The sequence below is a fragment of the Oculina patagonica genome, chromosome 5, assembly GCF_052425735.1.
Source record: "Oculina patagonica isolate OP01 chromosome 5, crgOcupat, whole genome shotgun sequence".
NCBI classification, from domain to species: Eukaryota; Metazoa; Cnidaria; class Anthozoa; order Scleractinia; family Oculinidae; genus Oculina; species Oculina patagonica.
In genome coordinates this window covers 2,751,950-2,765,071 of record NC_135762.1, presented here as the reverse complement: position 1 = coordinate 2,765,071, position 13,122 = coordinate 2,751,950, and the positions used below count along the sequence as shown (strand labels likewise).

General features: G+C 38.7%; 1 protein-coding gene across 1 annotated transcript; it reads right to left on the bottom strand.

The window, feature by feature from the left end:
• Positions 1 to 449: 449 nt before the first annotated feature.
• Positions 450 to 6,021, bottom strand: LOC144654184 (transmembrane protein 53-like). The gene is made up of 4 exons (XM_078514271.1): positions 5,903 to 6,021; positions 3,220 to 3,296; positions 1,358 to 3,138; positions 450 to 1,309 (listed from the first exon to the last, which is right to left on the bottom strand). Exons 1-3 carry the CDS (start codon positions 6,019 to 6,021, stop codon positions 2,210 to 2,212), a joined length of 1,125 nt encoding a protein of 374 aa, XP_078370397.1. The 3' UTR covers positions 450 to 1,309; positions 1,358 to 2,209.
• Between the last annotated feature and the right edge of the window lie 7,101 nt (positions 6,022 to 13,122).

Here is a 13,122-nt window from a genome sequence, read left to right as displayed (position 1 = left end):
TTAAAAGAAAAAAATTGTATTGCGCTGTTATAAGTATTAATATTCAATTGTAAGAAATTGAGTATTGTATTGTAAGTAGTGTGTTGTAAACAATTTAATTGTTATGTAGGTAGCGTAAGCAGTGTATTGTACTGTAAGTAGAGAAAGCTTTGTATAGTAAGTAATTAGTAAAGCTTTGTATAGTAAGTAATTTGTAGTGAACATGTCACCTTGTTAGAATCGTTGTGTGTGTTTGCAATAAAAAAAAAAGAAAAAAAAATCACTTCAGGATCGGAAGTGCTTTCCCATTCCTATTGAGTGACGTTTTTATCACCCACAGCGAAAAGTATTCCCTTGAGAAATTAAAACAATCCCTTGAGAGTTGACAAAAAATCGGTAAGAGAGTGCCTTCCTTGTCCACATGTCTTACTATTTTACTTTAACAGGGAAAAAATTAATAGTCGAAAAAATTGGTTGAGTTTATTTTATTCAACATTCATAACAAAAGAAATATTTGCAAGCCTAAGTAAGAATTTGTCCAGGCATGTAGATTAAAGCAAGACATGACGTAATCAGGGAAGATAACTACAGCGACTTGCAAACACCTCAGACTTGTGTGTTTCTTAAGCCTGCTTTTCTAATGGCTTTTTCGAGCCGAAACTAGTGGCCCAACATTAACTGCTCAGTTTTAAGCTACTCTTCATGCTTTTTTTTTTTTTGCTATGAAAATTATTGCAAAACCCTGGGGTGTACCTTATAGGCAAAATACCGTATTTTCTCGATTAAATGCTGGACCCCGATTAAACGCCAGGTCAAAATGGCCAGTTTTTAAATAAACGCCCCTGGCGTTTATTCAAGGTCCCGGCGTTTATTTGCGGTCGAGCTAACAAGTAAATGTATTCTTTTGAATAGCACTGCTATGATATACTAGCACAGTACGCTAATTTGGTAATTTCAATAAATTTTCAAAGGAAGTCAGGCATAACTTGGATGGATGTTCGTGTCCGTGTTTGCACGACTGATGCATGTGCTCACTGTCCTTGAGATCGCAAGGATTCCTCTAGTGTTTGTTTACAAGTTCAGTTGGAGTAGGGTGTTTATAAACGAAGAGGACGTTGGTGATGTTGCCGTTTATAACCTTATTTCTCTGTACCCATAACATTTTCTTGCAGCTATATTGTTCATGTATGCCCGTGGGGGCACTCAAAAAAGTTTTATACGGAGAGGCTCTGCCCCGAGGTCCAACCCCTTACCCTTTTATATACCATTTTGACAGAAAAGGCACCCCTTTTGTATACCTTTTATAGAAAAAAGTACCCCTTTCATATACCTACACAACATGACATATACTTTAAACATGGCGTTTTCTTGATACAGCCATAAATTCAAAATATTTAAAGGCCTTTTCAAACACCTTAATGACAGAATTTCCTACCCTTTTATATACCTAAACTTGTGAAATTCCTACCCTTTTATATACCTAAAGCCTGAAAAAGGTACCATTATAGGGAGTAACCCCCCTCCCCGGGCATGTATGTCACAAATCATGATTGCAACAAACACGGTAATGATCATCCTCGGAGACCCAAGGACAGTTTGTGGGCGAGACGAAGGGAAAAATCGTCCTGCCTTGACAAACTGCTCCTGGCGTCTTGGAGAATTGGTCAAAATAAATCAACCTTTAAAACTGATAAAAAATTGCACCTCCTTAATAAGTATCGGACCCCGATTAAACACTGGCTTCAAATAAACGCCGGGTCCACCAAGCCAAGTTTGTTGGGCTGAAACGTTTTCAAAGTTAATCTCATTTGCTTGTAACTTTACATTTTTACACTTCCTTTGCAAACATTAGGATTCATAGCGAGTATTTTGCAAAACTAAATAAAATAAGCTTCACTCAGCCGTGACAAAGTCCCTTTAATTGAGAAAATACGGTATTTGACTTTGTCTATCTAAGCAAACTTTCCTCTACAGCAGTGGTGTTTGTTCTCGTTAATACAACCATTTTTTGAGTTTCCAATTACTGGTCTGGTGTGTTCAAACATAATACCTCGAGGAAAAGTGTTTCATCTACATATATGCCAAAACGTTTGACTGATAAGATTTGAACAGCAATAATAAACAAAGAAGGCATTGCATTGAGCAACGAAATGACCTCCTTCTCTTCTACACACTACTGCCATGTCACTGAGAGTTAAGTCAAATGAAACATATTTATGCTGGCAATAACTTACAACCCTTCATTATTGTGGTATCTAATTAAGCACTGATCAATGAAAGCGTTCAGCTCACAAAGGTAGTCTTCAGCATGTTCCCTGTAGTGATTGACATGCTCTGAGCTGTCCCAACATTTGGATATAACATTAATGCCCCTGTCTCTCCGTGCCTGAATATAAGAGTCAATGTCTTGGTATGGAGCAAACTTATCTGTCTTAGAATATAACATTAACTGAGGACACTTCAGTGGAGATTGTGTTAAACCAGACATGAAACGCTTTATGGTGCCATTAAAATAAATCATTGGAGGAACAAAAGTTGCTAAAGAATACCACACTAAAGTTTTAAGTATTGGATTTTTGATCATATCTACTACACTCTCCTTCGTGGCTTTCAGACTGCTCATGTCTGGACTGATGGGACAGCTGTCAAAGATTGTTCCTACAACTGGTACCGCCTGATAGAATGGCTCGGTAGGATATGATAGGGCTTCCATAATGTGAAAGAACATAGCGCAACCACCATTACTAAAAGCATAAAGAAATACAGGTCTCCTTTGACAGTTAAGCTCGAGCAAAAGATCCAAAATATGAAAACCAATTTTTTGCACCTTGGTTCCTGGTCTGAAAAAAGTGTTAATTGGATTGGCAGGGACACAGATGCTGTCAAAGTTCTTTGCTTCAAATATCTCACTGTACTTTTTTAGATGCTTTCCTCTGGAGCTGTTCCATCCAAGAATAACAACAACAGGACTGTCCAGTGTTGGTGCTGGTGTCTTTGTAATTATTGTACCAAATTTACTGAGATAAGAATGTGATGATTCACCTGACTCCGTTGATCTGTGCTCTGTGTATCTGCTGATGCTGCCATTCAGTCGGTTAATAAGTATTCCTTGAGTCCTGGAGAAGGCTCCATGACTGTACACTCTGGTCAGAGGGGACCCTGCAATTAACACACAAGTGGTATTGAGTCAGTTGGAAAACTAAAAACAGGTTTCTATGATGTCCAGTACCCAAGTGTTACCAGTGTTGCAGAGCAACAGATCAATTGGCAAAACAGCAAATGGAAATTGATCCAAATAAGCAAAAAGGGACAGCATCCTGACGACAGGAATAGTCTCCTTACCTAACATATAGTTAGCTCCTTTTTAGCATTTATATTTTATTGGGCTTTGAAAATAGATCTCCATACACCACCCACAAGCTATGAAGTAAAAAAATTTTCTGCTCTTTTTGGTAGCTTCTTTCCGAAAAGCTAATCAAAGGTCTCTATGAACTACGACTATTTTGCTATGGTCTATCTGTTGGCAGTCAATTGTGGTATGGAGTAGTCTTTTGCTAAAGGGTGAAAGAGGCTTTTCATGTTGTTTAGGAGTGGAAGTCTTGAAATATAAATTTTCCCTTGAGGGTAAGCTCCTGTATCTTTTAGCCATGGTTGGTAATGGATTTTCATCCCTTTGTACTTTGTATATTTCTAGTTGGGGGTGTGTTGCTGGAACTTTGAAACATTTGCCCACACCCCCAGCCCACACCGAAAAGAAATCCCTTGAATTGAGAACGCGAATAAATGATTACCATATTTACTTGTGTTTAGCGAGACTAACGCAATCGATTGTCGCGAAAACAAATCTTTTAGGTTAAATATTAGCGCCGCTGTAGTATGTGAAAGACTTGTAAAAGTACAAATTTGCGTTCTTAATCGTTTTAGGTTTACTTAGATATTAGCGCTCCTTTAGTGTGTGAGATGCTTGTACCAGTCCAAACTCGTGTTTTTACGTTCTAGGTTACATATTAGCGTCTGTGAAAGACTTATACATTGCCTTCAAGTGTTGACTGACGCTTTGTTCACCCACACCGAAAAGAAATCCCTTGAATCGAGAACGCGAATGATTATTTACTTGTGTTTAGCGTGACTAACGCAATCGATTGTCGCGAAGACAAATCCTTTAGGTTAAATATTAGCGCGACTTATACGTTGCCTTCAAGTGTTGACTGACGCTTTGTTCACCCACACCGAAAAGAAATCCCTTGAATTGAGAACGCGAACAAACGATTATTTACTCGTGTTTAGCGTGACTAACGCAATCAAATGTCGCGAAAACAAATCCTTTAGGTTAAATATTAGCGCGAAAAGAAATCCCTTGAATTGAGAACGCGAATAAATGATTATTTACTCGTGTTTAGCGTGACTAACGCAATCGATTGTGAAAGACTTAAACATTGCCTTCATGGGCTGAACCACTCACATTCTCGATTAGTTGTGTCATATCTCATTTGAGATACTCACGCATAAAAATAATTGTTATATAACGTTTATACATGTGACAAGTCACGTTTTTAACACAAGGTCGCAAGTGTTGACGCAATACTAATGAGAGACCCTTTCATCACCCACAGCGGAATATGTGACAAGTCATGTTTTTAACACGAGATCGCAAGTGTTGACGCAATACTAATAAGAGACCCTTTCATCACCCACAGCGGAAAGAAATCCCTTGAGAAATTAAAACAGTCCCTTGAGAAATTAAAAAAGTCCCTTGAGAATAAACAAGAATGTGGTTCCAAATTTTGCCCCACATAACTGCTATTCTCCTACTTTCGCTTGTAAACAAGCAAATAGTCGAAAAAAAGGATAATGTCAAAGAGAGAGAAATCAGACTTTTTGCCGTGCGAGTTAAATATTTTCATCTCACACAATTTCTTATGTGCGCACTATGCCATACGTAGTTAGCAGTTTGCGGGTTATGTTTAAGCACTTAACGATTTGTTTTTAAGAATGCCGGCCTCTAAGAATCAGACAATTTCTCGATTTCGCGGCAAGAGGATGGAACTTCGATTTCTTTCATACTTTTATGTTAGATAGGCTAGGGTATAACTTAAATCACTGTATAGTTCTTTCGATTGAATATCCTTTTATTTTAAAGAAAAATGCAAATAACAAAAATCCGTTAAAATCGTCATTTGAGGCGCTAAATTATTCATGATTTTTGCACGAGTTTGAGAGCCTCGCGTGCAAAAACAAATCACTCTACCGTCTTTTAAACACTCAAAACATAGTTAGCAATCTCTAAACATCTACTGAAATGATTTTGGGAAATATTGCGTTGTTCTTTGTAGACAAAATAATTTTATTTCGAAGGCATACAATTCACTGCCGTAAAAGTATTTGGTAAATAAAATTAATTTTCACCATGTGCGAAACCTTCAAATCGTTTAAGCTTCTGGTGGTTGAATGTTAGAAGAATGGTGTATAAATCCCTGTAAAAATTTCTCCGGGCAAATGATTAAAAGCGACGTGAGATCTTTTTCGAATTCGGTTAAATATGCAAATATTTGACCTTCCGCGGTCAACTTTGAAGTTACGGGTCAGAAATAATCTTTGTTCCGTGTTCCAAGTCCTAATCCATTTAAGACCAAATTAAGCATATGAAAAAATATGTAATTTTCTAACCTTTATCTGCTGTAAAAGGTAGGTTCGAAGGCCATTTTAGCATGATTACACAGGGAGCCCTCACATCCGTTAAGAATATGAATAAAAGATTACCTAACCTTCCTTTATCGCGCGCGTGTTTTTGTGGCGGCCATTTTGAATTTTTAATTTTCGCGCGGTCTGCTAGTGCGAGGTCTGGAACCGATATTACGGAGATCGCGCGGACGCTGCTCGGAGCTCTAAAAAAATGATAAGCCTCTTGAACTTAAGTACTCACCATTCCGTTATTTTAAGTTTGTTTGTCGACTCAATGTTGATTCCTTCATTTTCCACAGCGCTAGCTGAATTACTCTTCAAATCATTTGCAACATTAAGAGGACGCCATTGGTCCGCCATGTTGAACGCGATGAACGCACGTCACGCAACCCGCATTTTGACTTCCGGTCTTTTATTTCCATCTTATTTCCGTTCCCCCCAACTGGCAGAGACATACGACGAAAGCCAATGAGAAGTTTCATCCCTTGTCACTTATTTATTCTCGGTGAGCGATCGGATCCTCCGAGAATTTACGAATTCTGCCGCCCGTCCCAGACTTCCGTAATATCGGTTCCAGACCTCGCACTAGCAGACCGCGCGAAAATTAAAAATTCAAAATGGCCGCCACAAAAACACGCGCGCGATAAAGGAAGGTTAGGTAATCTTTTATTCATATTCTTAACGGATGTGAGGGCTCCCTGTGTGATTACGGCTCTTATCATTCGTCGCATCTGAGCTTCGTTTTCCTTCCGCGGTCAACTTTCAAGTTACGGGTCAGACATGAATGACATGAATATTTCAATCCGTGCACAAGTCTTAACCCATTTTGGGTCAAAATAATCACACACAAAAACATTATGAAATATTCTAACCTTAATCTGCTGTAAAAAGCAGGTCCGAAGGCCTTTTAAGCACGATTCCGGCTCTAAGCATCCGTAGTAATTTGAGCTTCGTTTGTGTAAGTATGTCATATTTAGTGGTCGAAATCCAATCTGTGATCAACTTTCGGCGCTTCTCGTCACCACTGCATCTTCTTCGACGGCATACGCCGATTGTTAGTATTGCCTCGTTAATAGTACACAAAAAAATAACATCTGATCGCTTAACGGCATGATGTCGGCGCTTACAGTAGCTTACAGTCCCATCTTGCAATGGGCCGTCTGTTCGTCACGCAATACTGTGTCATGGACATTTTTTTAGGGGGTGGTAGGGGGTGGTAGGTGGGTGTGGGAAAGGTTGAATATGTGGAAATGCTTGATTTAATACTTTATGACAAGTACGTACTCGAGCCAGCAGCAACAACAACAACAACAACAACAACAAGTACAGTGATATCTTTTGGCAGACAAGATAACGCACACATACTGTCAGTTGATAAGCGTTTGGTACAGTGTAATGCAACTGTTCGCGAATTCGGTTGCTCGCGCGGGGTTAGTTGTAATACTGGGGGTGGAAGGAGGATATAAATCTTTACTAAACAAGTAGAGTTTTTAAGTAGTTATTCTCTTTTTTTACTGTAGAACCGAAACCGAAGAGAAAAACTCGTGTCTATGTTTTGTTTTTTTTTTTTTGGGGGGGGGGGGGGGGTGAGGGGGTGGGGGCCGGGGGGTTCTTGGTTGGTTGGTTAGCAAAGTTTTATTTTTTTTTTACAAAGATACCTAACCAAATATCGCATGTCCTGTATAAATGGTTAATGATAGAAGAAACGATAAGTTTTGATTTTTTTTTCGTGATCGAGTGGCAACTTAATAAAAACATTGCATCGCAATTTTTTTTCGCCCCACGGTAAATCTGGGTGACCTGTGGCTTTGGGTGGTCATTCGTCAACCTGTAACAAAGTACTTTCTTGGGGTGCCGTTTTGAACATACTGTCGAATTCATGATGTCTAAATTCAACAATAACTAATTTGAAGTTTAAACGAAATTAAAACATGTTAAAAAAAACTCAGTGCTAAAACTCTATGCTAAAAAGGATAAGCAAATTGCTATGGTAATTCGGCGTGTGAAACAATCGCCAAATTTAATTTAGTGGCTTCCTAAGTAAACAAAACCTTGATCGTGCTAGTTATTGGCACCATCTGTTTGCTTAAAGGCAGCGCGAACAATTTTTTCAAAGTTCAGTTTATTTCACTGGAAATGGAAGGTTGTTGTTCTTTTAAGGCCATTGTTCGTGGAGTTTGCGGTTTTGATTCTAAAGATCGAAAGCGTCACACTGAAATCGCTCCTCTACTGTCCTGTGAGAAGGACATTAGCAGTCTCAAGTCCCAGTATTAATTTAGTTAACTCTAACATGACTCTTTCCCGTGAAAAACCAAACTTCAGAAGCTAGCTATTTGTTTGGTGTAACACTGTACCAACCAACCAAGAACCCCCCGGCCCCCACCCCCTCACCCCCCCCCCAAAAAAAAAAACATAGACACGAGTTTTTCTCTTCGTTTTCGGTTCTACAGTAAAAAAAGAGAATAACTACTTAAAAACTCTACTTGTTTAGTAAAGATTTATATCCTCCTTCCACCCCCGGTATTACAACTAACCCCGCGCGAGCAACCGAATTCGCGAACAGTTGCATTACACTGTACCAAACGCTTATCAACTGACAGTACGTGTGCGTTATCTTGTCTGCCAAAAGATATCACTGTACTTGTTGTTGTTGTTGTTGTTGTTGTTGTTGTTGTTGCTGCTGGCTCGAGTACGTACTTGTCATAAAGTATTAAATCAAGCATTTCCGCATATTCAACCTTTCCCACACTCACCTACCACCCCCTACCACCCCCTAAAAAAATGTCCATGACACAGTATTGCGTGACGAACAGACGGCCCATTGCCATTGATGGGACTGTAAGCTACTGTAAGCGCCGACATCATGCCGTTTAGCGATCAGATGTTATTTTTTTGTGTACTATTAACGAGGCAATACTAACAATCGGCGTATGCCGTCGAAGAAGATGCAGTGGTGACGAGAAGCGCCGAAAGTTGATCACAGATTGGATTTCGACCACTAAATATGACATACTTACACAAACGAAGCTCAAATTACTACGGATGCTTAGAGCCGGAATCGTGCTTAAAAGGCCTTCGGACCTGCTTTTTACAGCAGATTAAGGTTAGAATATTTCATAATGTTTTTGTGTGTGATTATTTTGACCCAAAATGGGTTAAGACTTGTGCACGGATTGAAATATTCATGTCATTCATGTCTGACCCGTAACTTGAAAGTTGACCGCGGAAGGAAAACGAAGCTCAGATGCGACGAATGATAAGAGCCGTAATCATGCTAAAATGGCCTTCGAACCAACCTTTTACAGCAGATAAAGGTTAGAAAATTACATATTTTTTCATATGCTTAATTTGGTCTTAAATGGGTTAGGACTTGGAACACGGAACAAAGATTATTTCTGACCCGTAACTTCAAAGTTGACCGCGGAAGGTCAAATATTTGCATATTTAACCGAATTCGAAAAGATCTCACGTCGCTTTTAATCATTTGCCCGGAGAAATTTTTACAGGGATTTATACACCATTCTTCTAACATTCAACCACCAGAAGCTTAAACGATTTGAAGGTTTCGCACATGGTGAAAATTAATTTTATTTACCAAGTACTTTTACGGCAGTGAATTGTATGCCTTCGAAATAAAATTATTTTGTCTACAAAGAACAACGCAATATTTCCCAAAATCATTTCAGTAGATGTTTAGAGATTGCTAACTATGTTTTGAGTGTTTAAAAGACGGTAGAGTGATTTGTTTTTGCACGCGAGGCTCTCAAACTCGTGCAAAAATCATGAATAATTTAGCGCCTCAAATGACGATTTTAACGGATTTTTGTTATTTGCATTTTTCTTTAAAATAAAAGGATATTCAATCGAAAGAACTATACAGTGATTTAAGTTATACCCTAGCCTATCTAACATAAAAGTATGAAAGAAATCGAAGTTCCATCCTCTTGCCACGAAATGTTGGATTCTAAGCGACCGGCATTCTTAACTGTTAATGTGAACACGATCGCCCCTAAGAACGACTGCGTGGGAGGCTAGCTTAGCAGAGGCGGCAGGCGTTTTGAAATGTGGGGGGAGGATCATACTCCAAGCTAAGCACATCCCCCCAAGGGGCATATCTCCCTACTCAAATTTCCAAAAATGGCTTTAACAGTGTCCTTTGTGTCCGTAACCGATTTGTGACAATTCATAAGTAGTCAGTTAAGGATGGTGCCTTCTACTGTTTCTGCGCACTTGTTCTGCGCATCGCGCAATGTATTGATCACACACATGTGCGCGCTTTTAATTAACTTGCTCATTCAAAATGACGAATTCAACAACCCGACCAAGCCCGCGGCTAAAAAGTAAGAAAGTTTTTTGCTGCAACGAAATCCTGTTTAACAAAATACTAAGCCAGGAACAGCGGGAAGAGTGGAAGAGCAAGAACATATCAGTAACCATTGGCCGCTAACCTCTAAAAATGGCTCACATTAACAGCTAAAAACAAATCGCTAAGTTCTCAAACGTAACCCGCAAACTGCTAACTACATATGGCATAGTGCGCACATAAGAAATTGCGTGAGATGAAAATATTTAACTTGCTAGGGAGGGGATAGGAAAAATGTAACAGATCCAAAAGTGATCCCGTAAAAGCTTGAAAAGAACTCATCTAACTTTTAAAAACGCTTGGTGACCCCTAGTTTTTATTCTATAAAATAGAGGTGATAAGTCTATAGAGCACATGTTTAATTTGTCATTAAGTGAAAAAGAATTTAGACCGATTTTCTGGCAAGTGAGAGCCGTTAGATTCAAAAATGGCTCAAACGCAATTATTTTCTTAACAAAAACGTAGATCACACAGTTTTGAAGACATTATTTGTTAGTTATTTCAAAGATTGTTATATTAAATGCTGAACATTTTTATTCATTCTCGAGCTTAACTGTCAAAGGAGACCTGTATTTCTTTATGCTTTTAGTAATGGTGGTTGCGCTGTGTTCTTTCACATGTTTTAACTGCAAGTTTCTGTAAAATAGCAGCCATAAGATTTTGTTGGGCATGTTTCGCTGACACGCTAAACACAAACGTTTGTTTAAAAACTACTAACTGTTTCTTTTAGAAATTTTGTTGGCCTGGAAGTGGAAAACATAGGCTCGACAACTGACTTGATTTTTAAGAGTGTATCCATAAGAGGACCAGGCAACAGGTGATACAGCTCATATCACCGATTTCGCCCAAACTTAGCATAAATGTTGGGTATGGTGAGCTATTTACTGTGACAAAACATCAGCTCAAAATATTTTATTCCCTTCAAGTTATGGCACCTTTTGCAAAAATGGCCATTTTTCACTAATTTATGCATATTTAATTAGCTGACTTTGATTGACCAGTTCCACAAGAAAAAAAGACTTCTGAAAATAAAATTCACTGCATTATATTCTGTGGTTATTAGGCTTTAAGTACAATAATTCACTTCAACCGTCTGATTTGATTTCTTCTCCTCAAACGGTCTTTTGGAAGGTACACATTTCGTACTGTTGGAAATAGCCTTTAACTAGTGCCCAATATCTCCCATGAGCAACAACTTATATACATTATTCTTACATGGGTAATGAAGTCCATCATTAAACTTCACAAAAATGCAACAAAATGTCTGGGGACTTCAATAGTCTATTAGTATTGAGGAACTAAACACACGTGACTTAACGATTTCTTGCTATTTCATCAAAATTCACCGAAACACAGAAGCCATTTATTTGCCTCAATTTGGCACAAAATCGGTACGAAATAGCTAATCAAGCATAAATCTATAGATAACAATCAAAATATTGGCGAAGATTGGCAGTTAGGGCATTTTTCGGAGCGTTTTCAGAGCCATATAATTCGGCAATGTTGTGATAGTAAATGTAAAAATAGCAGCGAAAAATTTTCTTCAAAAGCTCGCTCAATTCAACATTTAGGCACATCAAAGTTAAGAAACAAGAAAGTAATACTACATACATGCCACTTATCGACACACAGATGCTTTCTTTTGAAGTATTTGTTCTTCCTTGCTGCACTTCGATCCTTCGATCGATCTCAATTGACATGTACTGTTGCTTTGAGGCGCGATGAACTTAGCCAATACATCGTGGGTCATTCTTCGTGAAAGGTGTAAACAGGTTGTCAATAAAGTCATTCAAAGAGCTGTTTAAAGTTCACGGAAGGACACTTGTCTCAGCCAGTTTGAATGAAATAAATTTAACTGGAAAATAAACAGCCGCCATGTTGTATTTGTACCTTTGAGCCTGCCGTTTCAGTCAGCGGTAAAGCCGTACACTTGGGCAAGTACGTAGTGTAGTCATCATATAGTTGTTTGACTAAATCCTATATAGGGATGTTCATGGAGGGGATACATAGCTTAGCCCTACACAGCTATACACGCCTATACATAGCCCAACACAGCTATACACAGCTATACACACGCGTGTTCATTTGCTTTTCCTCCGCAAATGTTTTTTTTCGTCGGAATAAGTAGCGGATGGTGTTATCTACCCTCTGAACAACCGGGGCTTGATCTTAGCCTTATAAGTAGTGTGCGTTTCTTGTAAAAGTGAGAATTTTTTCAACTTCTCCATTGAATTTTTTTGATAAATAGTTGAAGAGAAATACACTGGATGCAGTGTAATGTATGCGATGCAATCGGTTTTGATGCTCTGAAATTGAGCTCTGAAATGTCGGAAACCATTAAATAATCAGAGCAAGTTTTTCCATCTAATATCAGGTTAAAACTAGTATGTTTATTGTTTTTTTTTTTTTTGTTGTTTCTGTCTTTTTTGGGAGGTGGGGGAGGGGGTGAATATGGACATTCGAAGAAATGGCGGTCAGGTTGTCAGCCTGGCCTGTGTTCATCTATTCCTTCTGTTCAAATCGTCTATATTATATTACACTTTGGCAGCTAGGAGACTGAATTTGTACCCACTCTCTTTTTCGGGATCCCACAAAGTTCTCCATCTGTCCATTTACCGATAAACGTCATTACTGCAGTTTTATTAATTTGTTTTAGAAAAGGGCTTTTATGGGGACAAATTTTTCCTCCTGAATGCCCACATTGCAAGTGACGAATTGCGGCTTCAAATGATAATTTTCTTCATCACCGACTCAATTTAAGTGGCTATGTGAGTTACAAAGACGCGAATGCAGACTTTTGTAGAGAGCTTAAACCCCGCATTAAAACTAAACAAATTTATTGCAAGACTAGGACTACGCAAGACGGCAAAACTTATTAGCTAAAATATAATGTTTCAACCAGCACAGGTAGTCTTCTGTCTTCTTCGAGGTCAACGCGAGGGAAACCCGTTTTATTCTTTGTTGTTTTCTCTCTCTACATTCACACCTTTATAGATATATGTATATATTTGCTGCGCCATATTAGCCTGTTCCAGGCGTTCAGTTAGTTTGGAACAGGCTAGCGCCATATAGACTGCGTCCCTAAAGGCATTTCGTAC

What these genes read in the sequence shown, in the direction of transcription:
- LOC144654184 (XM_078514271.1), bottom strand. Translation starts at nt 6,021, where the DNA reads ATGGCGGACCAATGGCGTCCTCTTAATGTTGCAAATGATTTGAAGAGT. An exon ending in AAACTTAAAATAACGGAATG is followed by an intron (nt 3,297 to 5,902) that starts GTGAGTACTTAA and finishes TCCTGTCGTCAG; the next exon opens with GATGCTGTCCCTTTTTGCTT. An exon ending in TCTGTTGCTCTGCAACACTG is followed by an intron (nt 3,139 to 3,219) that starts GTAACACTTGGG and finishes TGTTAATTGCAG; the next exon opens with GGTCCCCTCTGACCAGAGTG.